Genomic DNA, 27,783 nt, shown 5'->3' with positions numbered 1-27,783 from the left:
GCTGCTTCTGTGGCATTCTTTTAATGACTTTGTTTGCCTGAATTTTCCACTAATCAAGATGGGGGAATTGTTAGTGTTGGGGATTGGAATACTTTCCCTTTTCAGATACCCGGAAGGTCATTTTAACTTTTGGCAATGGAATGGATGATCGGGCAGAGTGTATAACGGGCAGTCGAGCCCTCCAGTGTCCAGTCAAGCACTCCCAGGTCAGGTACACAGTACAGGGCAGGGTAACACTCCCTCTAATGTGCCTGAGAAGAGAACTCTTCTACTTAACATCAATACGATAGTTTGCTTTTCCTGACTGCAGCCACCCTGTCACCTCTCTTGAATGAGATTGCCAATTGATGGTGAATTAGGGATTGTTTGTGCTGTGAGCCCAGGCCCATAAGGAACTGGATGGAGACTGACCAACTCATTCCACATGGGTCTCCTAGACCCAGCAGACAGAGGAGACTTTCATCGCATCATTCTAGGCTGGAGCTGAACCCAGGTCCCAGGGATGAAAGGTCAGCGACTAATTCACGGCCCCACCCATTTTATTCCAATGCTGTTTTTTTTCATGCATTACCTGACTGCAACTCAGATTGGTGAGATGCCACAGGATGTGGCTGTCCATGTGATGAGTTCCTAACCATCTAGTGGAGGCATGCCAATACTCGCTAGATGGATGCATGAACATCTCGATTATTACAAGTGCTAGTGAATCTCTTGTGGCACTGCTCACGGAGATCAATGGATGCACTGTCTGTGAGGAAGGAAAGACTTGCATTTATATAGAGCCTTTCAGCTCAGGACATCCCAAAGCGCTTCACAGCCACTGTTGCAATGCAGGAAATGCAGCAGCCAATTTGCGCACAGCAAGGCCCACAAATAGCAATGAAATAAATGACTAAATCATATATTTAGTGTTGGATAAATATTTGCCAGGACACCAGGGAAAACTCCCCTGCTCTTCTTGGAATGGTGCTATGGGATCTTTTACATCAAACTGAGAGGGCAGACAAGGCCTCAGTTTAGCATCTTGTCTGAAAGACATTGTAGCACTCCCATCTTAGGTTATGTGTTCAAGTCTCTGGAGTGGGGCTTGAACCCACGAACTTCTGACTCAGAGGTGAGAGTGCTACCACTGAGCCACGTCATGCAGTGTAAACACAGTGAATTATCCTGCTGAAGAGTCGATATCCTTTAAGACTACAAAATTCAACTAATGTTAAGTAAACACTGGCTATTCAGGCTGGAGAGGAGAACCGTGGCTTTGTGAGGAATTGAATTAGGAGCTTACAGATATCATGGCTGCAGCATTTTCCATTCCTGGAGGGTTTTCCCATATATTTCCAATTACAAACTTTCTTTATACTTATTTTTAAGTGTGACACAGAAATTTGTATTAGATAGTGCGTCTCCCCCAAATTGTGCCGGACAGTAAGTGTGTGGCCATTATCCCAGTTACATTTGCTGCAACACAAACAGATTAAAGTGCTGGCCCCTGAGATACACTTTATGTAAAGGTGAGAGAGAAAAGACAGGTTAATGCTTGAGGTCAGACCCTCCATCAGCACTGATCGTAAGCTGAGATGTTAACCTGACCTTGTTCAGCTGCTGGCTGACCTGCTGCTCACTTCCAGCAATTTCTGTTTTTATTTAAGTTTTACTGCCTTTACAGATTATCCCTTTGTCTCAACTTTATGCAGTAGCAAGGCAATTTCAGTGGCTTTTATTTTTAGTTGATTGCTTTTTTTGGCCGCTCTACCTGGGGTGCGGAGTGCTGGATATGGGGTGTTGGAAATGTGTATGTTAAATGAAGACTCAGGATAACAACCACTCTGTACGCAGAGAAAGTGAATTCACGGTACCTGTGGAACTTCATCAGGTGAAGGGTCTCAGAGAAATCTTCCCTCACTCCCATCCACTTTCTTTCACCAGTGTATAGGGAATAACAAATCGGGTTGTGTCTAGGGTTTCAATAATAAATTAGCTCACATTCTACATATCCAATATGAAGAATGTTATTAAGCTGGGTCAGAGAGCAGTAGGACCAAAGTCCACAACAAATGTAATGGAACTTGACTCTTAACTGAGGTGTGTTGAGGACTGAAGACACAGAGATGTATTGTGCACGCTAAATCTACAGTTAGTACCATCAAAAGGTTTGTTATTAGGGATTAAATGTAACCGATAACAAGATCTGAATCACCATAATGTGGAGATGCCGGTGATGGACTGGGGTGGACAAATGTAAGGAATCTTACAACACCAGGTTATAGTCCAACAGTTTTACTTGAAAATCACAAGCTTTCGGAGCTTTTCTCCTTCGTCAGGTGTGTGAAGGTTTCCATAAAAGCACCGCATATACAGTCACAGAACAATGCCTGGTGATTACAGATAATCTTTCCAACTTCCCGTTATCACATCTCGGCATGGATGGTGTTCAGACAGGGGAACATTACACCCCAGACCGCTGAATACGCAAGCGGTCAGATTACAAAGACAGAGAGAGAGAGACAAAGAATGGCCAGTTGTATTAAAAACAGATAACTTTTTTTTTCCCTGGTGGGGTTACATGTAGCGTGACATGAACCCAAGATCCCGGTTGAGGCCGTCCTCATGGGTGCGGAACTTGGCTATCAATTTCTGCTTGACGATTTTGTGTTGTCGTGTGTCTCGAAGGCCACCTTGGAGAACGCTTACCCGAAGATCGGTGGCTGAATGTCCTTGACTACTGAAGTGTTCCCCGACTGGGAGGGAACCCTCCTGTCTGGCGATTGTTGTGCGGTGTCCGTTCATCCGTTGTCGCAGTGTCTGCATGGTCTCGCCAATGTACCATGCTCCAGGGCATCCTTTCCTGCAACGTATGAGGTAACGTTGGCCGAGTCACAGGAGTATGAACCATGCACCTGGTGGGTGGTGTCCTCTCGTGTGATGGTGGTATCTGTGTTGATGATCTGGCATGTCTTGCAGAGGTTACCGTGGCAGGGTTGTGTGGTGTCATGGACGCTGTTCTCCTGAAAGCTGGGTAATTTGCTGCGAACGATGGTCTGTTTGAGGTTGGGTGGCTGTTTGAAGGCGAGTAGTGGAGGCGTGGGGATGGCCTTAGCGAGGCGTTCGTCGTCATCGATGACATGTTGAAGACTGCAGAGAACATGGCGTAGTTTCTCCGCTCCAGGGAAGTACTGGACGACGAAGGGTACTCTGTTGGTTGCGTCCCGTGTTTGTCTTCTGAGGAGATCTATGCGATTTTTTGCTGTGGCCCGTCGGAACTGTCGATCGACGAGTCGAGCGTCATATCCCGTTCTTACGAGGGCGTCTTTCAGCGTCTGTAGGTGTCCATCGCGTTCCTCCTCGTCTGAGCAGATCCTGTGTATTCGCATAAGCACAGTAATAAACTTAAAGGAAATGTTCAGCATACTTCAGCATTAGGCTAACAGTAACGATATTGCAATCAGTGTACAGGATTACAGTGTGCTAATGGAAGCATTACCCTCGCAGCCTAAAGAAAGAATTTGCATTTATATAGCGCCTTTCACAACCTCAGGACGTCTCAAAATGCTTCACAGCCAATGAGGTACTTTTGAAGTGTGGTCACCATTGTAAGGAAATTTAAAAATAAACTGAAATTGCTAAAATTACACAGCCCATTCCAGGACTTGAGCACCTAATCTAGGCTAATACTTCAGTGTAGTACTGAGGGAGTGCTGTACTGTCTGAGGTGCTGTTGTTTGGATGTGATGTTGATCCGAGATGCTGTTTAAAGATTAAAGATCTCATTGTGCTAATTGAAGATTAGAGGGGGTTCCTCTCCTCAGCAAGTACTACTAAAAAAAACTAACTGCTTCTGTGGGACCTTGTTGTATGTAAAATGGCATCCAAGAGGCAAATGTATCAACAGTCACTGCACTTAAAAATAATTCATGTGAGTGAAGCGCTTCAAAATGTCTCTGAGAGAGGCGAGCAGATGCGATAGGATTGCAAGTTCTTTCTTTTCTCCAGCTTGCTCCCGCCTCTCGTGAAGGCGTAAGATTCCACTGGCATGGCTGCACTTTCCAACCTTGTCCAAGTTGCCATCCTTCCTGTGTTAGCCCTGTTGGCTGGATATTCAACTATGGGAGGCCTTCACATAAGCTATCGTTTTCTGACTACGGTAAACCATCTGCTAGGATTCCCAGGTACAAAGTCTTTATTTGTTATCAGGACGGCAAGGAGTTTTCACAAAGTCATTATGAAAAGAATCTCATGGTTTTAAATTGTGAGCATCATGGTTCCAGTGCGGCTATAATCCTGCTGGTGGTGCTGCAGAGACCTCTGATATCCAGTAGCCTTGCTCAGCATCACCACCAGCAGGACTATAGTGGTACTGCCACTATTTGTTTATCCACCAATGTATGTATCTATCATTCTATATACATCTTTATTCTCTCTATAATTCTAACTATTCTATTTTATTCTTTCTTTCATTCTATCTATATATATGTATATACCCAAGCATATCTCTGACTATTGACCAGTCTATCTGACAACCCATGCCCCATCTATAATCTATCTATTCCATTTACACCCTATGTATAATCTACACATTCCATTCATACACCATGTATAATTTATCCATCTCTTCCATACATCGTGTATAATCTACACGTTCCTTCCATAAACCATGTATAATCTACACGTTCCTTCCATACCCTATATATGTTTTTCCCATTCCACCCATACCCCATGTATAATCTACCCATTCCAATCAAGCCCCGTGTATAATCTACCCATTCCTTCCATATCCCATGGCTAATCTAAACATTCCATCCATACCCCTTGTATAATCTTCCCATTCCTTCCATACCCCATGTAGAACTTTCCCCATCCTTCCATACCCCGTGTATAATCTACCAGTTCTATCCATACCCCATGTACCCCCACCACAGCCTCTATCCCACCTATGCAATCTCTTGAGGGAAAGTGACCATTTGCATGAGATAGTGAAGGATGGCCTCTTTTTCTGGAGCTGTGTCTCACCGTGATGAGAGAAGGGAAGAAAGAACACATTAATTAGGAAATAACGTACAGCCTATCACTGGAAACGGATCCGACCAGCGTACTTTACAAACTTGCACTTTCCACCTCTTTGGTTCTTGCTGGTAAAATGTCCCAGTCAATGAACACTTGCAACTGGACCCTGAACCAGCTCTAGAATTCCTCCTGGGCGAGATGTTTAGGAATGTTCCGTGTACATTACAGGTTACATTCACAATGATGACGTTCTAGAACCTAATGATATTCCTTCTAGAACCGACCAATTATCTGTTGGGCTCCACATGTTTGTCTTTCAAACCGTAGGGAGGTTTGGTCAGTCACTGCCTTTAACCTATCCCCCTAGGTGCTCACATTCTCTATTTCTTTCCCAAATGTTGCTCGCACAGGCCCTTTCTTTCATGCCCTTTCTGTGGGCTCCGCCCGTTTACGCTAGTGAGTTCATAATCGAAGAGAAAGAAGACATATTCAAGATACAGTCCTGCCCCGCCTTCTTAATGTTCCAGAATGCCGCCTACCTAGCCGATATGACCTTTGAACTGCCGTGCATGTGCAAGCCCGAGGATGTGACCTCCGTCGTCTGGTACTATCAGAAAAAATTGGGCAAGGGCCACACGAAGGTGCTGAGCGATTACAACGGGACGAAGATCTTGGATGCTTCCCAGTTTCATTCCGGATTGGGCATTCAGTCCAGGTTCAGTATCCTGATGTTCAGCCTGCTGGTTTTCAATGCCCAGCCCCAGGATTCCGGCCATTACATGTGTGGCTCTGTGAAGGGTGATTATTTCTACGGTTACGATATTGACGTGCAAAGTTACCAAAACGCGCACATAACCTTCCAGGAGAAGAAGGAGAGGCCCAAGCCGGACGTGGAGACCAAAACCTACAAGATCTTCACATCCTACTGGGACTGGACCGTGTGTGATCGGTGTGGGGTGAGAGGGGAGCAGAGACGCATCGGCTTGTGTTACATCCGCAGCCCTTACCTGTACTTCAGGTACAAGAAAACCATGCCTGACGTTGTCTCCTGCGGCTCTGCCGCCGTCCCCCACAGGTACCAGCACATCCTGAAGAAGAGGGAAGCCGAGATCATGGTGCGGAGCTGCTTCGTGCAGTGTCCAACCCTGCGCCCCCAGACAGAAGGGGAGAAGTTCATCTTCGACTTGTTTGGCTTTACAAACGACAAAGATAAAAAGGCCCCCAAAGTCCCGGTGCAGACCCACATCCATGCCATAGCGTACCCCTTGACCATCGCCTGTCCCGCAGCCAGGCCGGAGCATGCTGTGGCCTGGGACAAAGGGCGTAGGCAGCTGTACAGGAAGGACTACATGGTGGGCTTGAACCACAGCATGAGAGTGTACATTGACCACGGCAATCATCTTGTTTTCCGCGCAGTTCAGCTGAACGATGTTGGGACCTACTACTGCTGGAGGCAAGGCCAGCTGGTGGCTGGAATTAAGCTGAGGGTGGGTCTCCCGCCCAGAATCCACAGGAATTTCACTGACGACGAGTCCATCTTTGCAATGCAAACTATCCTCAGCTCTTACTTCATATTGACCATAATATTTATCTTCCTGAAGTGTATGAAATGTTTCAATTATTATCTTGATTGTTTTTAAAATAGGAACATAGGAACAGCAGGAGGCCGTTCAGCCCCTCGAGCCTGTTCAAAGAAAATGTTCAAAGTCACTGTCTGTGTGGAATTATATTTGTATGTATATTTTTTTAAAATCAACACGTGGCCATCTGGAAACCTAGCTCACTGTTCAATGGGCCTCGGGCATCTCAGTTATTAAACAGGAAGGGTTACCTCAGATACCTGTGTATGTTTTTGGTGTCCAGTCAGGTGAATGCATGTTACCCAATCTAAGGTGTGTGTTACCAGGTAGAATAGACATAGCAAGCTTTTGTTAATATAAAATATATAGCCACATATTAAAGATTGATTCTGCAGTGGTTGTAATGGTTATACAAGGTCAGGCCTGGAATATAGGAGACATTACCTCATTAACCGCCCATGAGAATAGATAAGATGTATAGTAGGTATATAGTAAATCAGTCGAGAACACGGAGGGGAGGCCACGGTATGAATAGGCTTGTGTTATGGATATACTGGGAAGAGGTAAGATTTCAAACGGGCGCTTGTATGGAATGTCCAGAGTGTAATAAATAACCTCAGACATCAAAGGCCTGCATAAGATATGGTAATAGCTAACCTCACTACTGAACGAACTTACCTGCCAACAGCATACACACAGAACATGATGAAACATTTGTCCTATGTAATGAAACCCATAAAAGATACAACACTGGAGCTTCTGGGTAACTTCAATCCTGGAGGAGTCCTTGGTATGTGAGTATTGGGACCTACATTTCATACACACTGCATCTAAGTGTTGTGTTTTATTATCTCATTGACTTATTTTAATAAAGTGTATTAACCAGATGTTTCAGTGTTTTCTAGTCCTCGAACTTGTATTGGAGGTAAACGGTATATGACAATATCCTATAATACCCCACACAAGGGCAATGGGGATGTATGACAATATCCTATATAAACCCAGTAAGGTGAAGGTACACTGATCGTAGTGAAATCAAAAATCCATTCTTTACAATTTTTCTACATCAAGTAAACAGAGGAAATGTTTAAATGTGTTCACGGCCTCGCCCCTCCCCAACCTCTTCCAGCCCTTCCGCCCGATTGGGCTCCTGAAGCTCCACATAGATCAACAGCCCAAAGCCTGTGAGACCCCCTCCCGGTGTAAGCGGGACCCTCGATGTCTCCCCGGTTGGGCACAACCTCAAACTAGCCCGGTCCCAGAAGGTGCGTTGTTGTCAGAGTGTGTTGACCAATGGCTAATCTATTCACCGTGTGAGCAAACTGTGATGACTCCACAAGAATGCATCGATGGATTTCTTTTATCTGAATGTATATGAGAAAAAATAATAATATAATTTGAAACTTTAAAATAAGTGAAATGTAAAGATTGCCGGAACCGTATAGAATGGGACACGATGGAGCTGACCCTGGGGCGAACTGACACTGACTGCCAGCAGGGGGCAGCTGATCTGCCCGACCGTTGCCCCAGTGTAGGCCGGGCCACTGGGTCATCAGGTGTGGAGGGCCACTCCCTGCCCGAGGGTCACTCCCTGCCCGAGGGTCACTCCCTGCCCAAGGGTCACTCCCTGCCCAAGGGTCACTCCCTGTCCGAGGGTCACTCCCTGTCTGAGGGTTAGTCTCTGTCCGAGGGTCACTCCCTGCCCGAGGGTCACTCCCTGCCCAAGGGTCACTCCCTGCCCAAGGGTCACTCCCTGCCCGAGGGTCACTCCCTGCCCGAGGGTCACTCCCTGCCCAAGGGTCACTCCCTGTCCGAGGGTCACTCCCTGTCTGAGGGTTAGTCTCTGTCCGAGGGTCACTCCCTGCCCGAGGGTCACTCCCTGCCCAAGGGTCACTCCCTGCCCAAGGGTCACTCCCTGCCCAAGGGTCACTCCCTGTCTGAGGGTTAGTCTCTGTCCGAGGGTCACTCCCTGCCCGAGGGTCACTCCCTGCCCAAGGGTCACTCCCTGTCCGAGGGTCAGTCTCTGTCTGAGGGTCACTCCCTGTCCGAAGGTCACTCCCTGCCCAAGGGTCACTCCCTGTCCGAGGGTCAGTCTCTGTCTGAGGGTCACTCCCTGCCCTAGGGTCACTCTCTGTCTGAAGGTCACTCACTGCCTGAGGGTCACTCCCTGTCTGAGGGTCACTCCCTGTCCGAGGGTCAGTCTCTGTCTGAGGGTCACTCCCTGCCCGAGGGTCACTCTCTGTCTGAAGGTCACTCACTGCCTGAGGGTCACTCCCTGTCTGAGGGTCACTCCCTGTCCGAGGGTCAGTCTCTGTCTGAGGGTCACTCACTGTCCGAGGGTCACACTTTTTTCGAAGGTCACTCACTGCCTGAGGGTCACTCCCTGTCCGAGGGTCACTCTCTGTCCGAGGGTCACCCCCTGCCCGAGGGTCACCCCCTGCCCGAGGGTCACTCCCTGACCGAGGGTCAGTCTCTGCCCGAGGGTCACTCTCTGTCCGAAGGTCACTCACTGCCTGAGGGTCACTCCCTGTCTGAGGATTGGTCTCTGTCCGGGGGTCACTCCCTGACCAAGGGTCAGTATCTGTCTGAGGGTCAGTCCCTATCCAGGGGTCAGTCTCGGTCCGAGGGTCACTCCATGTCCGAGGGTCACTCCCTGTCTGAGGGTCACTCCCTGTCCGAGGGTCAGTCTCTGTCTGAGGGTCACTCACTGTCCGAGGGTCACTCTTTTTTTGAAGGTCACTCACTGCCTGAGGGTCACTCCCTGTCTGAGGGTTAGTCTCTGTCCGAGGGTCACCCCCTGCCCGAGGGTCACCCCCTGCCCGAGGGTCACTCCCTGTCCGAGGGTCAGTCTCTGCCCGAGGGTCACTCTCTGTCCGAGGGTCACTCCCTGCCCCCATTCCCTGTCCGAGGGTCACTCCCTATCCGAGGGTCAGTCTCTGTCCAAGTGTCAGTCTCTGCCCAAGGATCACTCCCCATCCAAGGGTCAGTTTCTGCCCGAGGGCCACTTCCTGCCTGAGAGTCACTCCCTGCCCCCACTCCCTACTCGAGGGTCACTCCCTGCCCCCACTCCCAGTCCGAGGGTCACTCTGTCCAAGGGTCACTCCCTGCCCCCACTCCCTGTTCGAGGGTCACGCTCTGTCTGAGGGTCACTCTGTCCAAGGGTCACTCCCTTCTCCCATTCCCTGTCCGAAGGTCACTCTTTGTCCGAGGGTCACTCCCTGCCCCCATCCCTGTCCGAGGTTCATTCCCTGCCCTGATCCAGCCGGTCAGTGAGCGTGTGGTGAGCTGAGAGCCGAGGCTGTTTATGCGCTGTTAACACAGGATATTCCCCCCACCCACCCGAACTGGCACAGTCCCAACGTGACCTTGGCAACACGCTGTGTGCAATAATTAAATATATCAACGTCCCTGGTTACAGGGTTTTCAGACGCGATAGAGAAGGGGATAAAAAAGGAGGGGGGGATGGCAATTTCGGTTAAGGAAACAATTACAGTTTTGAGGAGGGATGATATTTTAGAAGGAGCATCAAATGAGGCCATATGGGTTGAGCTAGAGAACAAAAAAGGGGCAGTCACACTGCTGGGAGTGTACTATAGACCCCCAAACACTCAGAGGGAGATAGAAGAGCAAATATGTAGGCAAATTTCTGAGAAGTGCAAAAACAATAGGGCAGTAATAGTAGGGATTTTAACTGTCCTAATATTAACCGGGACACAAACAGTGTGAATGGTATAGAGAGTACAGAATTCTTAAATTGCATACAGGAGAATTTTTTTAGCCAGTATATAGCAAGCTCAACGAGAGGTGGGTGGGGCAGTTCTGGATTTATTTCTAGGAAATGAAGAGGGGCAGGTGGAAGTAGTATCAGTGGGAGAGCATTTTGGTGGTAGTGATCATAATACAGTTAGTTTTAGCATAGTTATGGAAAAGGACAAAGACAGAGCAGGAGTTAAAGTTCTCAATTGGGGAAAGGCCAATTTTACTAAACTGAGAAGTGATTTGGCAAAAATAAACTGGAAACAGCTACTTGAAGGTAAATCAGTGTCAGAGCAGTGGGAGGCATTCAAGGGGGAGATTCAAGGGGTTCAGAGTAAACATGTTCCCACAAAGAAAAAGGGAGGGGCTGCCAAATCTAGAGCCCCCTGGATGACAAGAAGCATTCAGGGTAAGATAAGGCCAAAACAGAAAGCCTATGATAGACACCGGGAACTCAATACTATGGAAAGCTTAGAGGAGTAAACAAAGTGCAGGGGTGAAGTTAAAAAGGAAATTAGGAAAGCAAAGAGAGGGCATGAAAAAATATTAACAGGTAAAATCAAAGAAAACCCAAAGATGTTTTATAAATACATTAAGAGCAAGAGGATAACTAAGGAAAGAGTAGGGCCTATTAGAGACCAAAAAGGTAAACTATGTATGGAGGTGGAAGATGTGGGTATGGCTCTTAATGAATACTTTGCATCTGTCTTCACAAAGGAGAGGGACAATGCAGAGATTGAAGTTAAGGAGGAGGAGTGTGAAATATTGGATGGGATAAACATAGTGAGAGAGGAAGTATTAAGGGGATTAGCATCTTTGAAAGTGGATAAATCACCAGGCCCGGATGAAATGTATCCCAGGCTGTTAAAAGAAGCTACGGAGGAAATAGTGGAGACTTTAACAATCATTTTCCAAACGTCACTGGATACAGGCGTGGTGCCGGAGGATTGGAGGACTGCTAACATTGTACCATTGTTTAAAAAGGGAGTGAAGGATAGACCGAGTAATTACAGGCCAGTCAGCCTAACCACGGTGGTGGGCAAATTACTGGAATCAATTCTGAGGGACAGGATAAACCGTCACTTAGAAAGGCACGGAGTAATCAAGGACAGTCAGTATGGATTTGTTAAGGGGAGGTCGTATCTGACTAACTTGATTGAATTTTTCGAGGAGATGACAAGGAGGATTGATAAGGGTAGTTCAATTGATGCAGTCTACATGGATTTTAGCAAGGCTTTTGACAAGATTCCACATGGCAGATTGGTCAAAAAAGTAAAGACCCATTGGATCCAAGAGAATGTGGCAAAATTGGCTCAGTGGCAGGAAGCAAAGGGTAATGGTCGACGGGTGTTTTTGCGACAGGAAGGCAGTTTCCAGTGGGATGCCGCAGGGCTCGGTACTAGGTCCTTTGCTTTTAGTGGTATATATTAACGATTTGGACTTAAACGTAGGGGGCATGATTAAGAAATTTGCGGATGATACAAAGATAGGCCGGGTGGTCGATAGTGAGGAGGAAAGCTGTAGACTGCAGGAAGATATCAATGGACTGGTCAGGTGGGCAGAAAAGTGGCAAATGGAATTCAATCCGGAGAAGTGTGAGGTAATGCATTTGGGGAGGGCAAACAAGGCGAGGGAATACACAATAAATGGGAGGATACTGAAAGGTGCAGAGGAAGTGAGGGGCCTTGGAGTGCATGTCCACAGATCCCTGAAGGTAGCAGAATAGGTAGATAAGGTGGTTAAGAAGGCATATGGAATACTTTCCTTTATTAGCCGAGGCATAGAATATAAAAGCAGGGATGTTATGCTGGAACTGTATAAAACACTAGTTAGGCCACAGCTTGAGTACTGCGCACAGTTCTGGTCACCACATTATAGGAAGGATGTAATTGCACTGGAGAGGGTGCAGAGGAGATTTACGAGGATGTTGCCAGGACTGGAGAATTTTAGCTACGATGACAGATTGGATAGGCTGGGGTTGTTTTCCTTGGAACAGAGGAGGCTGAGGGGTGATTTGATTGAGGTGTACAAAATTATGAGGGGCCTCGATAGAGTGGATAGGAAGGACCTATTTCCCTTAGCGGAGGGGTCAATAACCAGGGGGCATAGATTTAAAGTGACTGGTGGAAGGATTTGAGCGGAAATTAGGAACATTTTTTTCACCCAGAGGGTGGTGGGGGTCTGGAACTCACTGCCTGAGAGGGTGGTAGAGGCAGAAACCCTCAACTCATTTAAAAAATACCTGGATGTGCACCTGAAGAGCCGTGACCTGCAGGGCTACGGACCAAGTGCGGGGAAGTGGGATTAGGCTGGGTGGCTCGTTTCTCAGCCGGCGCGGACACGATGGGCCGAATGGCCTCCTTCTGTGCTGTAAATTTTCTATGATTCTATGATTGCAATTATGATACCAGGGTCAGCTGGTCTTTACGACCCAACTCACCAAAGTTTATTATTTCCCAATTCTTTTTCTCATTATTGAGCAATTAAAGTCATTCTCCACATTGAATGGGATCGGCAAGTTTGGAAAGTATAAAAGAAAAAGGCAAGGAACGATTAGTCAACGTTAAACTTGGGCTTTTAAATCCTCTCCAGAGACTTGAGCACATAATGCAGGCTGATACTCCAATGCAGTACTGAGGGAGTGCTGAACTGTCAGAGGTGCCGTCTTTCAGATGAGACGTTAAATCGAGGCCCCGTCTGCCCTCTCAGGTGGATGTTAATGATTCCATGGACAATATTTATCATCACTAATAAACAGATGGTCTGGTCATTACCTCACTGCTGTTTGTGGGATCTTGCTGTGCGCAAATTGGCTGCTGCGTTTCCTACATTACAACAGTGACTACACTTCAAAAAAGTATTTCATTGGCTGTAAAGTGCTTTGGGACGTCCTGAGGTTGTGAAAGGTGCTAAATAAATACAAGTTCTTTTTTCCCTGAAGATGGTAGGATGGGTTACTCAGAGAGATTGCTCATATCGTCCTCCAGGGGCAGGCATGCGCAGTCTCCTAGACCCAAATTCCAGCCATTTATGTGCTGCTAGCCCAGGATATTCCCCCCACCCACCCGAACTGGCACAGTCCCAACGCAACCTTGGCAACACGCTGTGCGCAATACTTAAATATTACAATTAGGGTCAGCTGGTCTGTACAGCCCAACTCACCAAAGTTTATTATTTCCCAATTCTTTTTTTCATTATTGAGAAACTAAAGTCTCCTAGATCCGAGCCGGCTCACAGCGAACCAGAGTGAGGAATCAGTACGATTCGCAAAATCACAAAATAATTACAGGGGGGGAGGAGGCCTATTGGGCCCACCTCAATTTATCCACCCAGAAATATCCTGAACCCCTCCCCCCACCCTCCCAACATTTCAGCATCCAGTTGTTTGTTTAATGATTTCTAGGGTTTGTGTCTCCTCCAGTCTATCGGGGAGTCCAATCCAAGTGTTGATCACTCTCTGTGTGAGCAAGAACTTCCTGATCTCAGTCCTGAAATTGCCTTTGACTAGTTTGCGACCTCCTGCTCTACAATGTAACTGGTTATGCCACCAAGTGGGTGAAACGACCCTCCTATAATTGGACGATGTTCATCAGAGCACGAGGCGAGAAATTAAAGGATGAACGTTTGACGCCTCTGCGTGCCAGTTTCCGTCTGCCACTTAAGCGCTGGGGTTGCCAACTCTCCAGGATTGTCCTGGAGTCTCCAGGAATTGAAGATTAATCTCCAGGACACCGTGTGAGCAAAAACACGGAGAAAAAAATCACAGCGGCGTTAAAAAAAATGCTGTTCTTTTGCATTTTTTTGATTTCTTTAATTTATTAGCTGTAAAAATATTGGCGATGTGGGAAAAAAGGCTGTTCGACTGACAGTCAAGATTAATCCAATCGGGTAACAAAGAGTCTGTTTAATTTCCAATTGGCCATGGGAAGGCCGTGGGCCCGGAGGATGGACCAATGGCGGATTGCGGGGGCGGGACGGTTCGAGGCGGGAGGTCATGTGACGCAACCTCCAGAAATACACCCAACCAGAGTTGGCGACCCTACTTCAGTGGAGGTGCTGGCCCATTGGCCCATTTATTGTAATTACGAGCACCGCAGAACGAGTCCAGCACCGCTATTGTGCCCTCTGCTGGCAGCTGTGACCATCTCCCGGGTCTGGCCCCTTCCAGGCCTGGGCCAGTGCTTGGGACCTGGGAATATACTCGGCTCGGCCAGATGGCCAGATTGAGAGGCTGGCCGGCAATCCCGGGGCATGGTGGTGGGGGGCAATGGAGGGGAATGGGGGGGGGGGGTGGGGGCTCGGAGCAGGCAGCAAGTATGGAGGGAGGGATCTTGGAGGGGGAGAGTTCGCGGGGTGGGTATGAAGATTGTGGGGGAGGTTCTGAGGATCGCGGGGGGGGGGGGGGGTCTGAAGATCACGGTGCTGGTGGGGGGATGGGGGAGGGGACTCGGAGAGGGCAGCGAGTAGGCACGGAGGGATCTCGGAGGGGGAGAGATCGCGGGGGGTAGGGTCTGAGGATTGCGGGGGTGTCTGAGGTTTGCAGGGAGTCTGAGGATCGCCGGGGGATGGGGGGACTTTGAGGATCACGGAGTGGGGGGGAGAGATCGCAGCGGAAGATGTGCTTGGGGGACCGAGGGGGAAGCTCTCCTGCTCCTCCCGGCCCACAGGCCGTGCTGGGAAAGCATTTACCTGCCGGACCGGCAGCTCCTGCCTCCCTTTAGTTGCCGGGTTTCCCGAAACCGATCCGCAGCCTTTAAATTCAAATCACTCCCAAAATCTGAGGAGCAGACCCTCATTTAAATATCATAATCACAGGCCTGCCTCTCCAGAAGGGGTCACTCATACACCCCAAACCCACCACGGATAAACCGGGTTTCACATTTTTAACAATTTAAACCCCCCCCCCTGAACCCCCCCCCCCACAATGACCCTGTTCCGCCCATGACCTCAGGCAAGACGCAAATCTTGGTTCCCTGAGCTGATAAACCTACTAACGGAAGAGAAATGGAACAAATAAACTCAAATCTGGGCTGAACAATCCTGGAAGAAGATGCAAGATGCAGTGGTGAACTTAAAAGAGAACTCTCCCTGGCTGCCTCCAACCGACGCCAGGAGAAACTCTGCAAACCAAAACTCAGAATAAAAGAAAGTGCTCTCATGCCGTTATACCGGCCAGCGTGTACAGCGGGCAAATCGCGTCCGTGCGAGTCCGCCCGCTGTAAGCAGTGGGATTGTAGTAAGAGGTGTGTTTTTTTTTTGTTCTGGAGATGCATTGACGTTTAGCTGCATTTTGTGTTTGTCCCTGTGGAGGGCACCAATTTCCATTGTAACTGTTAGTTGCCTTTTACTGCAGTTACATTGCAGCAAAGGGGATCAGGGAGGGCGAAGCAGCAGATTACAGGGCAACCCATTGCAAGCTGCAAGACATATTTGTGCCACATTGCTACAAGTGACATTGCCTTGACTATCACATCTTGTTAGTGCTTTAATAGTCTTCTCTACATCTTCCTCCTTCCCATCACTACTATATCGTCCACATCAAGTTGCACAGCTACCGTTCATGCCACCTAATGAAAGCTACATTAATGCATTAGTGGAACCATAATTTCAAAGAAAACCTGAATGATGTGTGCGCCTCGTGCTCTTCACCATGGTGCTTCGCTTTGGTGCCAGTGTGTGACCTGTCAACTCCTAAATCTAATCTTGTGCCACCTGAGTAGCTGGAGTGCATCAAATGGTTGGCTGTTTGGTACCAATGGGAGCCTCTTGGGATTGAGATGCTCCTCAGCTTTGCCCTGAGATGGACGATGAGGTGGACCAGCTATCTCCTGAGATGGACAATGAGGTGGACGATGTGGTGGACCTACTATGTTCTGAGGTGGACCATGAGGTGGACCAGCTATGACTTGAGGTGGACCATGAGGTGGACGATGAGGTGGACGATGAGGTGGACGAGCTATGTTCTGAGGTGGATCATGAGGTGGACCATGAGGTAGACCAGCTTTGTCCTGAGGTGGACCATGAGGTGGACCAGCTTTGTCCTGAGGTGGACCATAAGGTGGACCAGCTTTGTCCTGAGGTGGACCATGAGGTGGACCAGCTATGTCCTGAGGTGGACCGTGAGGTGGACCAGCTATGTCCTGAGGTGGACCATAAGGTGGACCAGCTTTGTCCTGAGGTGGACCATGAGGTGGACCAGCTATGTCCTGAGGTGGACCATGAGGTGGACCAGCTTTGTCCTGAGGTGGACCATGAGGTGGACCAGCTATTTCCTGAGGTGGACCGTGAGGTGGACCAGCTATGTCCTGAGGTGGACCGTGAGGTGGACCAGCTATGTCCTGAGGTGGACCGTGAGGTGGACCAGCTATGTCCTGAGGTGGACCATGAGGTGGACCAGCTATTTCCTGAGGTGGACCATGAGGTGGACCATCTATGTCCTGAGGTGGACCATGAGGTGGACCATCTATGTCCTGCAGGCAGCACTTGCACCACTGCATGGGCAGGCTTGCTCTGTGCTCTTTAGGCTACATGAGTAGACCCAGAGCGGGCGACGGTGTGTGTGGGGGGGGTGCTATTATTTGGGTGACAGCACAATCTTGCCTGTCCATTCCTGCCATAAAACTGCGATGGCCATTGATCTGCAGGAGAGTTCGGGCACTAGTGGTGTGGGCTTAGATGGGAGAGTTAGGGTATTAGAGGGATGGGTTTAGGTGGGAGAGTTAGGGTATTAGAGGGATGGGTTTAGGTGGGAGAGTTGGGTACTAGAGGGATGGGTTTAGGTGGGAGAGTTAGGGTATTAGAGGGATGGGTTTAGGTGGGAGAGTTAGGGTATTAGAGGGATGGGTTTAGGTGGGAGAGTTAGGGTATTAGAGGGATGGGTTTAGATGGGAGAGTTAGGGTGCTAGAGAATGGGTTTAGGTGGGAGAGTTAGGGTGCTAGAGAATGGGTTTAGGTGGGAGAGTTAGGTATTAGAGGGATGGGTTTAGATGGGAGAGTTAGGTATTAGAGGGATGGGTTTAGATGGGAGAGTTGGGTATTAGAGGGATGGGTTTAGATGGGAGAGTTAGGGTATTAGAGGGATGGGTTTAGATGGGAGAGTTAGGGTGCTAGAGGGATGGGTTTAGATGGGAGATGGGCTTAAATTCCCGCCCTCTAAAGTTAAGCTGATTGGCCTATAGTGTCCCTATTTTAGATATTGAACTATGTTAGCAACTTTCCAGTCCTTGGGAATCTCTCCCATGTTTAGTAAATGTACTAGCTGTCAGTTAACATCTGCCACCTGGCACATCGGAACAGGAGGAGGCCATTCAGCCCCTCGAGCCTCTTCGCTATTCGATCATGGCTGATCTGTACCTCAACAAATCCTAAGATGTTTTATAAGTATATTAAGGGTAAGAGGATGACTAGGGAAAAAATAGGGCCCATTAGGGACAAAAATGGCAATCTGTGTGTGGAGCCGGCAGATGTAGGAGGGGTTCTAAATGAATTTTTTGCATCTGTTTTCACTATGGAGAAGGACGATGTAGACATAGAAATACGGCAGGGGGACTGTGATATACTCGAACATATTAACATCGAGCGGGAGGAGGTATTGGCGGTTTTAGCAGGCCTAAAAATGGATAAATCCCCAGGCCCGGACGAAATGTATCCCAGGCTACTGTGTGAGGCAAAGGAGGAGATTGCGGGGGCTCTGACACATATATTCAGAACCTCTCTGGCCACAGGGGATGTGCCAGAGGACTGGAGAACCGCTAATGTAATACCATTATTCAAGAAGGGGAGTAGGGAAAAACCGGGGAACTACAGGCCAGTGAGCCTAACATCAGTGGTAGGAAAATTATTGGAAAAAATTCTGAAGGACAAAATTAGTCTCCACTTGGAGAAGCAAGGATTAATCAGGGATAGTCAACATGGCTTTGTCAAGGGAAGATCATGTCTGACTAATTTGATTGAATTTTTTGAGGGGGTGACTAGGCGTGTGGATGAGGGTAACACAGTGGATGTGGTATACATGGATTTCAGTAAGGCCTTCGATAAAGTCCCCCACAGGAGACTGGTCAAGAAGGTACGAGCCCATGGAATCCAGGGTGCCTTGGCACTTTGGATACAAAACTGGCTTAGTGGCAGAAGGCAGAGGGTGATGGTCGAAGGTTGTTTTTGTGACTGGAAGCCTGTGGCCAGTGGGGTACCACAGGGATTGGTGCTGGGTCCCTTGCTGTTTGTGGTCTACATTAATGACTTGGATATGAATGTAAAAGGTATGATCAGTAAGTTCGCTGATGATACAAAAATTGGTAGGGTGGTAAATAGCGAGGAGGATAGCCTCAGTCTGCAGGACGATATAGATGGGTTGGTCAGATGGGCGGAACAGTGGCAAATGGAATTTAACCCGGAAAAGTGCGAGGTGATGCACTTTGGAGGGACTAACAAGGCAAGGGAATACACAATGAATGGGAGGACCCTAGGCAAGACAGAGGGTCAGAGGGATCTTGGTGTGCAAGTTCACAGATCCCTGAAGGCGGCGGAACAGGTAGATAAGGTGGTAAAGAAGGCATATGGGATACTTGCCTTTATTAGCCGAGGCATAGAATATAAGAGCAAGGAGGTTATGATGGAGCTGTATAAAACACTGGTTAGGCCACAGCTGGAGTACTGTGTGCAGTTCTGGTCGCCACACTACAGGAAGGATGTGATCGCTTTGGAGAGGGTGCAGAGGAGATTCACCAGGATGTTACCAGGGCTGGAGCGCTTCAGCTATGAAGAGAGACTGGGAAGATTGGGTTTGTTTTCCTTGGAGCAGAGGAGGCTGAGGGGGGACATGATTGAGGTGTACAAAATTATGAGGGGCACAGATAGGATGGATACTAAGGAGCTTTTTCCCTTCGTTGAGGGTTCTATAACAAGGGGACATAGATTCAAGGTAAAAGGCGGGAGGTTTAGAGGGGATTTGAGAAAGAACTTTTTCACCCAGAGGGTGGTTGGAGTCTGGAACTCACTGCCTGAAAGGGTTGTGGAGGCAGGAACCCTCACAACATTCAAGAAGCATTTGGATGAGCATTTGAAATGCCATAGCATACAAGGCTACGGACCAAATGCTGGAATATGGGATTAGAGTAGACAGGGCTGATGGCCGGCGCGGACACGATGGGCCGAAGGGCCTCTATCCGTGCTGTATAACTCTATGACTCTATGACTCTATAACTCCATTTACCCACCTTTGCTCCATATCTGTTGACACCCTTACCCAACAAAAATCCATCGATCTCAGTCTTGAAAGCTCCAATTGACCCCCAGCATCCACAGTCTTTTTGGGGAGAGAATTCCAGATTTCCACTACCCTTGGTGTGAAAAAGTGCTTCCTGATTTCATTCTGGATCCATCTTAATCTGTGGAGAAGGAAGACAGGTAAATGTTTCAGGTGTGGATCCGTTGATAGAACAATGTAATGTTACCCGCAATCCCCTTCCTCGTCTCAGACGCTGACCGACCTGCTGCATTTCCAGAATGTTCTACTGTATTTGAGATTTGCGGATTTTTCTTTTGACCCTGCAGATGGGATGTGTTGGCCCTGGTTCTTTTCCTTATATAGCCATTTCCCAGAGCCATGATGAGATGATCAGGCTCCTCCTCTTCCACTCCTGGCCGCGGTAATTTTCCCTGCTGTTGCTGAGTGGAGACAGATGTGGTCGAACTATTCACTAGCTCTGCCGTTTCTGGATTGCTGATTCTCACTGTGACCCAACACTTTTCTCCTTTGCTTTACTGTGTGTTTTTTCAAACTCTTTGGTGTAACATGAAGTGTTCTCAGTGATGGTTCTCTGGTTTCCTCCTCCTGCCATTTGACGGGCCGACCTCCCATCTTCCACCCTCCATAAACTTCAGCTCATCCAAAACTCTGCTGCCCGTATTCTAACTCGCACCAAGTCCTGTTTTCCCATCTCCCCTGTGCTCGCTGACCTACATTGGCTCCCGGTCCGGGAACGTCTCGATTTTAAAATTCTCATCCTTGTTTTCAAATGGCTTCGCCCCTCCTTATCTCTGTAACCTCCTCCAGCCCTACAACCTTCCGAGATCTCTGCGCTCCTCCAATTCTGGCCTCTTATGGATCCCCGATTTTAATCACCCCACCATGCCTGCCCAGGCCCTAAGCTCTGGAATTCCCTCCCTAAACCTCTGTACCTCTCTCTCTTCCTTAGGATGTTTCTTAAAGCCAACCTCTTTGACCAAGCTTTTGGTCTCATGTCCCAATATCTCCTAATATGACATGGTGTCAAATTTTGTTAGATAACGCTGCTTTGAAGCACCTTGGGACTTCTTACTATGTTAAAGGCGCTATATAAATGCAAGTTGTTGTTGCTATTGGCTGTCTCTGTAATTTATCCAGCTCCTGCTGACCAGGTTCCTTCTGTATTTTGAAAGCTGTCTTGACTCTATCCCCTCCCTCCCATCCTCTCCACTCACCGCCTCGGCCGAGATCAGGAATTCAGGAGGTGAGGTGACCTTGCCCGAGGTCAGTGTGCAGTGTGGTGGGGCCCCGATCTGCCACAGATCTTCTTCCAGATATTCATTTCCATTTGAGCATTTTAAAGCCAATTTCTAACATGACAAATTGCGAGTGGGCAAATGGCAGAGCTTAAACAAACCAGCCGATAATTGTGTTGTCAATTAAAAAATGTTGGGATGTTCCGCTGATGACTTTAAGGATAAATGTGCCTCGCAGTGTGGCACCGGGCTACTCACAGGCTCCATCTTACCTGACTTAGCTGGGGTAATATTTGGGACACTACATTTGGGGGTGATGGGGGTGATTTTGCTGTCTGTGTTATAAATGGTGATGGGTGGGTGCCAGTCTTCACCAGAGTACTGATGTCTTAAGAGAGCTCACACTGGCTCATTTGTATAATTATTCACAGATCCTGATGTGGATGTGAACATTTGCATGAGCGGTGGGAGTGGGAAATTGCCTGTAAACTGCAAATTAAAGGGATGGGGCCAAATAAAGGCCTATGCCACAATAGGCTGGCTAAAGTTCGGAAATCCGGTAATATTGGGCGGGTGTAAAATTGGCGTTCCACCCGATCCCGTGGGATTCCCGCCTGGCGAATTATCTTAAAATGTTTAAAACGCATCTCAACCCACGCGCTGAGGTTGAAGGGCGAGGGGATTAAGGAGTGATGGTCACAAATGAAGGTAAAGGTAATTCAAGGCGCTGGCATTAGTGGTATGAGGTGGCTGTGGTTAGGGTTACCCTCTATGCCACCAGTCCTGTAGGTCAGTGTTGCAGCAAGGCTGGAAGAGTAAAGGTAATACTTGCATTTATATAGCGCCTTTCACCACCTCAGGACGTCTCAAAGGCCTTTACAACCAATTAAGTATTTTTTTGAAGTGTAGTCACTGTAAAATGTAGGAAACGCAGCAGCCAATCTGCGCACAGCAAGATCCCACAAACGGCAATGAGATAATGACCAGATGATCCATTTTAGTGATGCTGAGGGATGAATATTGTTCAGGACACCGGGGAGAACGGCTTTGCCCTTCTTCGAATAGTGTCGTGGGATCTTTTATGTTGTAGCACCAGCGTTCTGGCCATTTTTATGAATCATACTTTAAATCCAATACCCCCAAGAAAGAACTGTACTGTTTGGCAAGCTTGTGGGAGTGGCTTAGGGAATAGGATTGACTGGCAGGAGTTTCGAGCCAGGTTAACCCGACTAAGGTTCATTCATATACAAACGGACATCTCACACTGACAGGCTGGGTGGAAGGGAACCCAGGCCGATTGACGTCATCACCATTTAACATGATTACTGGGAACAATACCCCGAGAGGGAACTCAGAGACACCCAGTCCCAACCGAAACTGGTGGAAGGCAGGAGATGGCCGGGAGATCTTCCAGGAGAGAAGCCAGTTAAGCAAGATCGGTTTGAGATTGAAACCCATTACCTGCTAATGGGGGCCATCAACTCAGGAAACGACAGACACCCAGTAATCAGCACCCATTGTCTCTCCAGGTACAAGGCCTGGGAGCGGGAAAACAAAATAACATTTTTCACAAAGATTTCAAAGATTATGAGTCACTCCAGGCCACGGGAGGCCAGACAGATCGCCTGAGTCAATACATCGATCAGTATTGGCGGGAGAAAAGGTGATGGGTTTTGGGGATGAGCCGTTTGGCAACGATTCCTGGCCTGGCTCTGCTCTGCGCTCTCCTCTCTTCTCCTCGGCATCAATCTACAGCGAGTCTCCCGAGTGGGGCTCGGCTCGATTCAATGGAACACCGCCTGAAGCTGAGCGCTGCTCTTCATCCCTCATCAACGGACCTCGACTCAAACTGGAACTTGGATACCGCGTCGGCGGTACGGAACCAGGAGCGAGACGCGCAGGAAGGAACTGCAAGCAACAGCGGGCAATCGGGGTGAGCGTATTGTCTGCGCGACACACCCACAAGACCACTGAGCCGTGTGAGGGGGTGATTGTAAGTCCCAACCAAACCTTGGAGGGTTTTAGTGCTGGGGGGTCCTGGGTTAATTTATTTCTTATTAGGCCGTGGTAATTTAGCACGGTGGGGCTTATTGGACAAGCCAGGGTTGTACTGTTTGTACTGTTTACTAGTGTTATTGTTAATCTTATTAAACACAATACGGGTGAGCCCGAAAACGTGTGTCGGAGTCTGGTCTGTCCTTATAATCCCTGTCATTCCAGAACTTATAGTGAGAGGTGAGTTTTCGGTACGCCTGAGAAAACCACTTCCATGTCCACCTGAGAGGGCAGACAGGGCCTCGGTTTAACATCTCATCCAAAAGGCAGCACCCCCTCAATACTGCAGCTGGAGTGCGTCAGCCTAGATTTTGTGCTCAAGTCTCCAGAGTGGGATTTGAACCTAAAACCTTCTGACCTAGAGGCGAGAGTGCTACCCACTGAGCCACGACTGTCACCTCAAGCAACCTTGAGCCAACCGGTACAGTCATTAACCATGCCCACATTATGGTACATGTTGGCTGCAAATTACAGCAGATGACACAACTCCGCCACTGGCTTTCCGCTGATCCAGACCTTATGAGGTCAGCTCAAGAAGCTTGACACCATCCAGGACAAAGCAGCCGCTTGATTGGCACCCCATCCACCACCCTAAACATTCACTCCCTTCACCACCGGCGCACAGTGGCTGCAGTGTGTACCATCCACAGGATGCACTGCAGCAACTCGCCAAGACTTCTTCGACAGCACCTCCCAAACCCGCGACCTCTACCACCTAGAAGGACAAGGGCAGCAGGCACATGGGAACAACACCACCTGCACGTTCCCCTCCAAGTCACACACCATCCCGACTTGGAAATATATCGCCGTTACTTCATCGTCGCTGGGTCAAAATCCTGGAACTCCCTTCCTAACAGCACTGTGGGAGAACCGTCACCACACGGACTGCAGCGGTTCAAGAAGGCGGCTCACCACCACCTTCTCAAGGGCAATTAGGGATGGGCAATAAATGCTGGCCTTGCCAGCGACGCCCACATCCCATGAATGAGTTAAAAAAAAAGCTTCCCGCAGTTGTTGCAACCATTCTGGCCTTTGCTGGCTGATTATCACCGTGGAATACCTTCTTTCATACAGTATCACCTGAAACATGACATGCTGTGATTAGAGCAATTACAAAGAACCACCAAATATAACCTTCACACATACCTGTGGCATCTGTCAGAACTTACCTTCAGAATTGGAGCCTTTGCACGCACTGATTATCTGCCGTTTGCCTCGCTCTGTAAAGACTTGAGTGTGTGGGTACTGGTAGGTGGGCTCTTATTGTTAACCTAATCGGCCCGTTGGGAATCCCAGGGGATCGGGTGTGACGCTGCCTTTACAACCCGCCCGATTTTACTCTCTGTTGAAGTCACTGGAGAGTAATATTTGACGGGGAGTAAAACCAGCATTCCACCCGATCCCCTGGGATTCCCGCTCGGGGAATTAACTTAAAAATACCCCCAGCGTCTTAAAGTTTACTTTCGTATAACCCTCAGTCCCTGGTAATCCTGTTTACATAGGGAATAATTAGAAGTGTTCGGCCCAGAGTTAACACAGGAAATGGAGGCAGAGGAATTATTCTTCACCTCCGGGCGTTAACCCATTGTTTGCTGGCACCATCCCATTTCAGGCAGGAGTTTCCAATACCTGCTCATTCACCCACTGGAAATAGAAAGAAAGAAAGACTTGCATTTATATAGCGCCTTGCACGACCTTAGGACGTCCCAAAATGCCTCACAATCAATTAATTACTTTTGAAGTGTAGTCACTGTTGTAATGTAGGAAATATGGCAGCCAATGAGCACACAGCAAGTTCCCACAAACAGCAATGTGATAATGACCAGTTAATCTGTTTTTAGTGATGTTGGTTGAGGGATAAATATTGACCAGGACACCGGGGAGAACTCCCTGCTCTTCTTCAAATAGTGCCGTGGGATTGTTTACATCCACCTGAGAGGGCAGACGGACCTCAGTTTAATGTCTCATCTGAAAGACGGCACCTCCGACAGTGCAGCACTCCCTCAGTACTGTACTGGAGTGTCAGCATAGATTATGTGCTCAAGTCCCCGGAGTGGGGTTTGAACCCATGATCTTCTGGCGAGTGCTACCCACTGAGCCACGGCTGACACCTTGCACATCATGCATGTCTGGGGTGGAGACCTGGCATTACATGCCTCTCCTCATTCTCCAGGCCGTGGAGTGGTAACAAGAGGAAAATTGGACCCAGGGTTCCTGTTCCTTATCTATTGAGCCCTGGTGGCAATTACATGTCCAGGAATGAAAGGGGTGGGATTGTCTGTGATGCCTCTCACAGGTGAATAGCCTGCTGACACCTGGCCTCATACATGAATAGGGATTGGGAGTGGAAACGGAGGATGGGCGGCCCAGAGGGACTTATACTCCCACAGGATCCAGTTCCTTCGGGAGAGGAGGTGATGAATATTGACAAATAAAAATAAAAACATTGAATAAGCTGGAATACTTTAAAGTGACAGCCTGCTGGTATGTGCGGGGTGAGCTGCGAAATTCCACTGTGACTCGCTGCTGGTGTGGGTGGGATGAAATGGGACACTCCACGTGGACAGCCTGCTGGTGCCTGTTGGATGAGCTGGGACACTCCAAAATGACAGGCTACTGGTGCCTGTTGGGTGAGCTGGGACACTCCACAGTGACAAGCTGCTGGTGTGTGTGGGGTGAGCTGGGACACTCCACAATGACAGTCTGCTGGTGCCTGTTGGATGAGGTGAGAAACTCCACAATAACAGGCTACTGGTACCTGTTGGGTGAGCTGGGACACTCCAAAATGAGAGGCTGCTGGTGCCCGTTGGATGAGCTGGGACACTCCACAGTGACAAGCTGCTGGTGCCTGTTGGGTGAGCTGGGACACTCCACAATGACAGGCTACTGGTGCCTGTTGGGAGAGCTGGGACACTCCACAGTGACAAGCTGCTGGTGCCTGTTGGGTGAGCTGGGACACTCCACAATGACAGGCTACTGGTGCCTGTTGGGTGAGCTGGGACACTCCACAGTGACAAGCTGCTGGTGCATGTTGGGTGAGCTGGGACACTCCACAATGACAGGCTACTGGTGCCTGTTGGGTGAGCTGGGACACTCCACAGTGACAAGCTGCTGGTGTGTGTGGGGTGAGCTGGGACACTCCACAATGACAGGCTGCTGGTGCCTGTTGGGAGAGCTGGGACACTCCACAGTGACAGGCTGCTGGTGTGGGTGGGACGAGGTGTCTTCAGAGCATCTCATGGAGCTTGTGTTTCCTGTATATGATTAATTGTAACTATGTGGCGAGGAGTGGCCAGGTACCTCAGTGAGAGCTGGCTCCCAGCCCAGCTGTGTCGTTCTAAATGTGGTTGGAGGTGGATAGTCTGGACTGGCTGTAATGTGATACTGGAAGGAGAACACAAACTGGTTTAAAGCAAAGAAGACACAGAGGAAACACGGAAAAGTATTCTCTGACTTACCAAGTTCAAAGTCTCTGTAAGTGAGCTGCCTGTTTACAGATATTTACCGAGGTTTAATTTTTCTGCGCTCTGATTTGGTCCTCGCAGTGGAGATGCCAGAGTCTGCCCGCTTGCTGCTGGGTTGGAGGTGACTGTGAGTTCCTCTACTCTCCTTGTTAGTGTGTCTTAATGTGTGGCAGTAAACTGTATCCAGGCTGTTGCTTCTCGCTTTAGAAACTGAACGGCTTTGACAAAATAACGACACTAACCTATCACCTCAGTAAACATACAGCACAGGAGGAGGCCAATCGGCCCATCGTGCCTGTGCCGGCTTTTTGAAAGTTATCCAATTAGTCCCACTCCCCCGCTCTTTCCACATAGCCCTGCAATATTTTCCCCTTCAACTATTCATCCAATTCCTTTTTCAAAATTACTATGGAATCTGCTTCCACCACCCTTTCTGGCAGTGCATTCACTTTGTCTTTTTATTATTGTTAATTTCTCTCCATTCCTCTCCTGAAGGCACTGTCTCTCATTGGGGAATGGATTCCATGGGCATTGCTTCTCGTTGGGGTACGGATTCCATGGGCACTGCCTCTCTTTGGGGTACAGGTTCCACAGGCACTGCCTCTTGTTGGGGTACGGGTTCCATGGGTACTGACTCTCGTTTGGGTGCGGGTTCCACAGACACTGCCTCTCGCTGGGGTGCGGGTTTTATGGGCATTGCTTCTCGTTATGATACAGGTTCCACGGGTACTGACTCTTGTTGGGGTCTGGGTTCCACAGGCAATGACTCTTGTTGGCGTACAGGTTCCACGGGCACTGACTCTTGTTGGGGTATGGGTTCCACGGGCACTGACTCTTGTTGGCGTACAGGTTCCACGGGCACTGACTCTTGTTGGCGTACAGGTTCCACGGGCACTGACTCTTGTTGGGGTACAGGTCCCATGGGTACTGACTCTTGTTGGGGTACAGGTCCCATGGGCATTGACTCTTGTTGGGGTATGGGTTCCACGAGCACTGACTCTTGTTGGGGTCTGGGTTCCACGGGCACTGACTCTTGTTGGCGTACAGGTTCCACGGGCACTGACTCTTGTTGGGGTATGGGTTCCACGGGCACTGACTCTTGTTGGCGTACAGGTTCCACGGGCACTGACTCTTGTTGGGGTACAGGTCCCATGGGCATTGACTCTTGTTGGGGTACGGGTTCCACGAGCACTGACTCTCACTGGGGTACGGGTTCCACGGGCATTGACTCTCACTGGGGTACGGGTTCCACGGGCACTGACTCTTGTTGGGGTACGGGTTCCACGGGCACTGACTCTTGTTGGGGTACGGGTTCCACGGGCATTGACTCTCACTGGGGTACGGGTTCCACGGGCACTGACTCTTGTTGGGGTCCTGGTTTTTCAGGGGGTATGGACGTCAGCCCTTGCTCCTTGCCCCCCCCACCCCCAGCATATCCCGCCCTG

General features: G+C 48.9%; 3 protein-coding genes across 4 annotated transcripts in view; 2 read left to right on the top strand and 1 right to left on the bottom strand.

Annotated features, from left to right (window-relative positions):
* Positions 1–2,261: 2,261 nt before the first annotated feature.
* On the bottom strand, positions 2,262–26,578 carry LOC137300189 (uncharacterized). Of its 2 annotated transcripts, none has more exons than XM_067969269.1 (3): positions 26,333–26,578; positions 19,553–19,723; positions 2,262–3,357 (listed from the first exon to the last, which is right to left on the bottom strand). In XM_067969269.1, the coding sequence occupies exons 2-3, from the start codon at positions 19,594–19,596 to the stop codon at positions 2,784–2,786; spliced, it is 618 nt and encodes a 205-aa protein (XP_067825370.1). In that variant the 5' UTR covers positions 19,597–19,723; positions 26,333–26,578; the 3' UTR covers positions 2,262–2,783. The 2 variants fall into 2 exon arrangements, with proteins under 2 accessions (XP_067825370.1, XP_067825369.1); XM_067969268.1 differs by lacking the exon at positions 26,333–26,578 and adding an exon at positions 24,044–24,437.
* Positions 4,031–16,860, top strand: LOC137300052 (Ig-like V-type domain-containing protein FAM187A). Its single transcript, XM_067969149.1, has 4 exons — positions 4,031–4,141; positions 4,192–4,380; positions 5,412–6,488; positions 16,249–16,860. The coding sequence occupies exons 1-4, from the start codon at positions 4,031–4,033 to the stop codon at positions 16,858–16,860; spliced, it is 1,989 nt and encodes a 662-aa protein (XP_067825250.1).
* Positions 22,486–27,783, top strand: part of LOC137300082 (solute carrier family 15 member 2-like) — a 163,410-nt gene continuing 158,112 nt past the window's right edge. Inside the window, exon 1 of the mRNA XM_067969177.1 lies at positions 22,486–22,693. Coding sequence (XP_067825278.1) covers positions 22,486–22,693 — 208 coding nt within the window. The remainder of the gene's footprint in view (positions 22,694–27,783) is intronic.

This window comes from Heptranchias perlo, chromosome 30 (genome assembly GCF_035084215.1).
Source record: "Heptranchias perlo isolate sHepPer1 chromosome 30, sHepPer1.hap1, whole genome shotgun sequence".
NCBI lineage: Eukaryota > Metazoa > Chordata > Chondrichthyes > Hexanchiformes > Hexanchidae > Heptranchias > Heptranchias perlo.
Note: the sequence above shows the minus strand (reverse complement) of the source record. Positions and strands in the feature narration are given on the sequence as shown.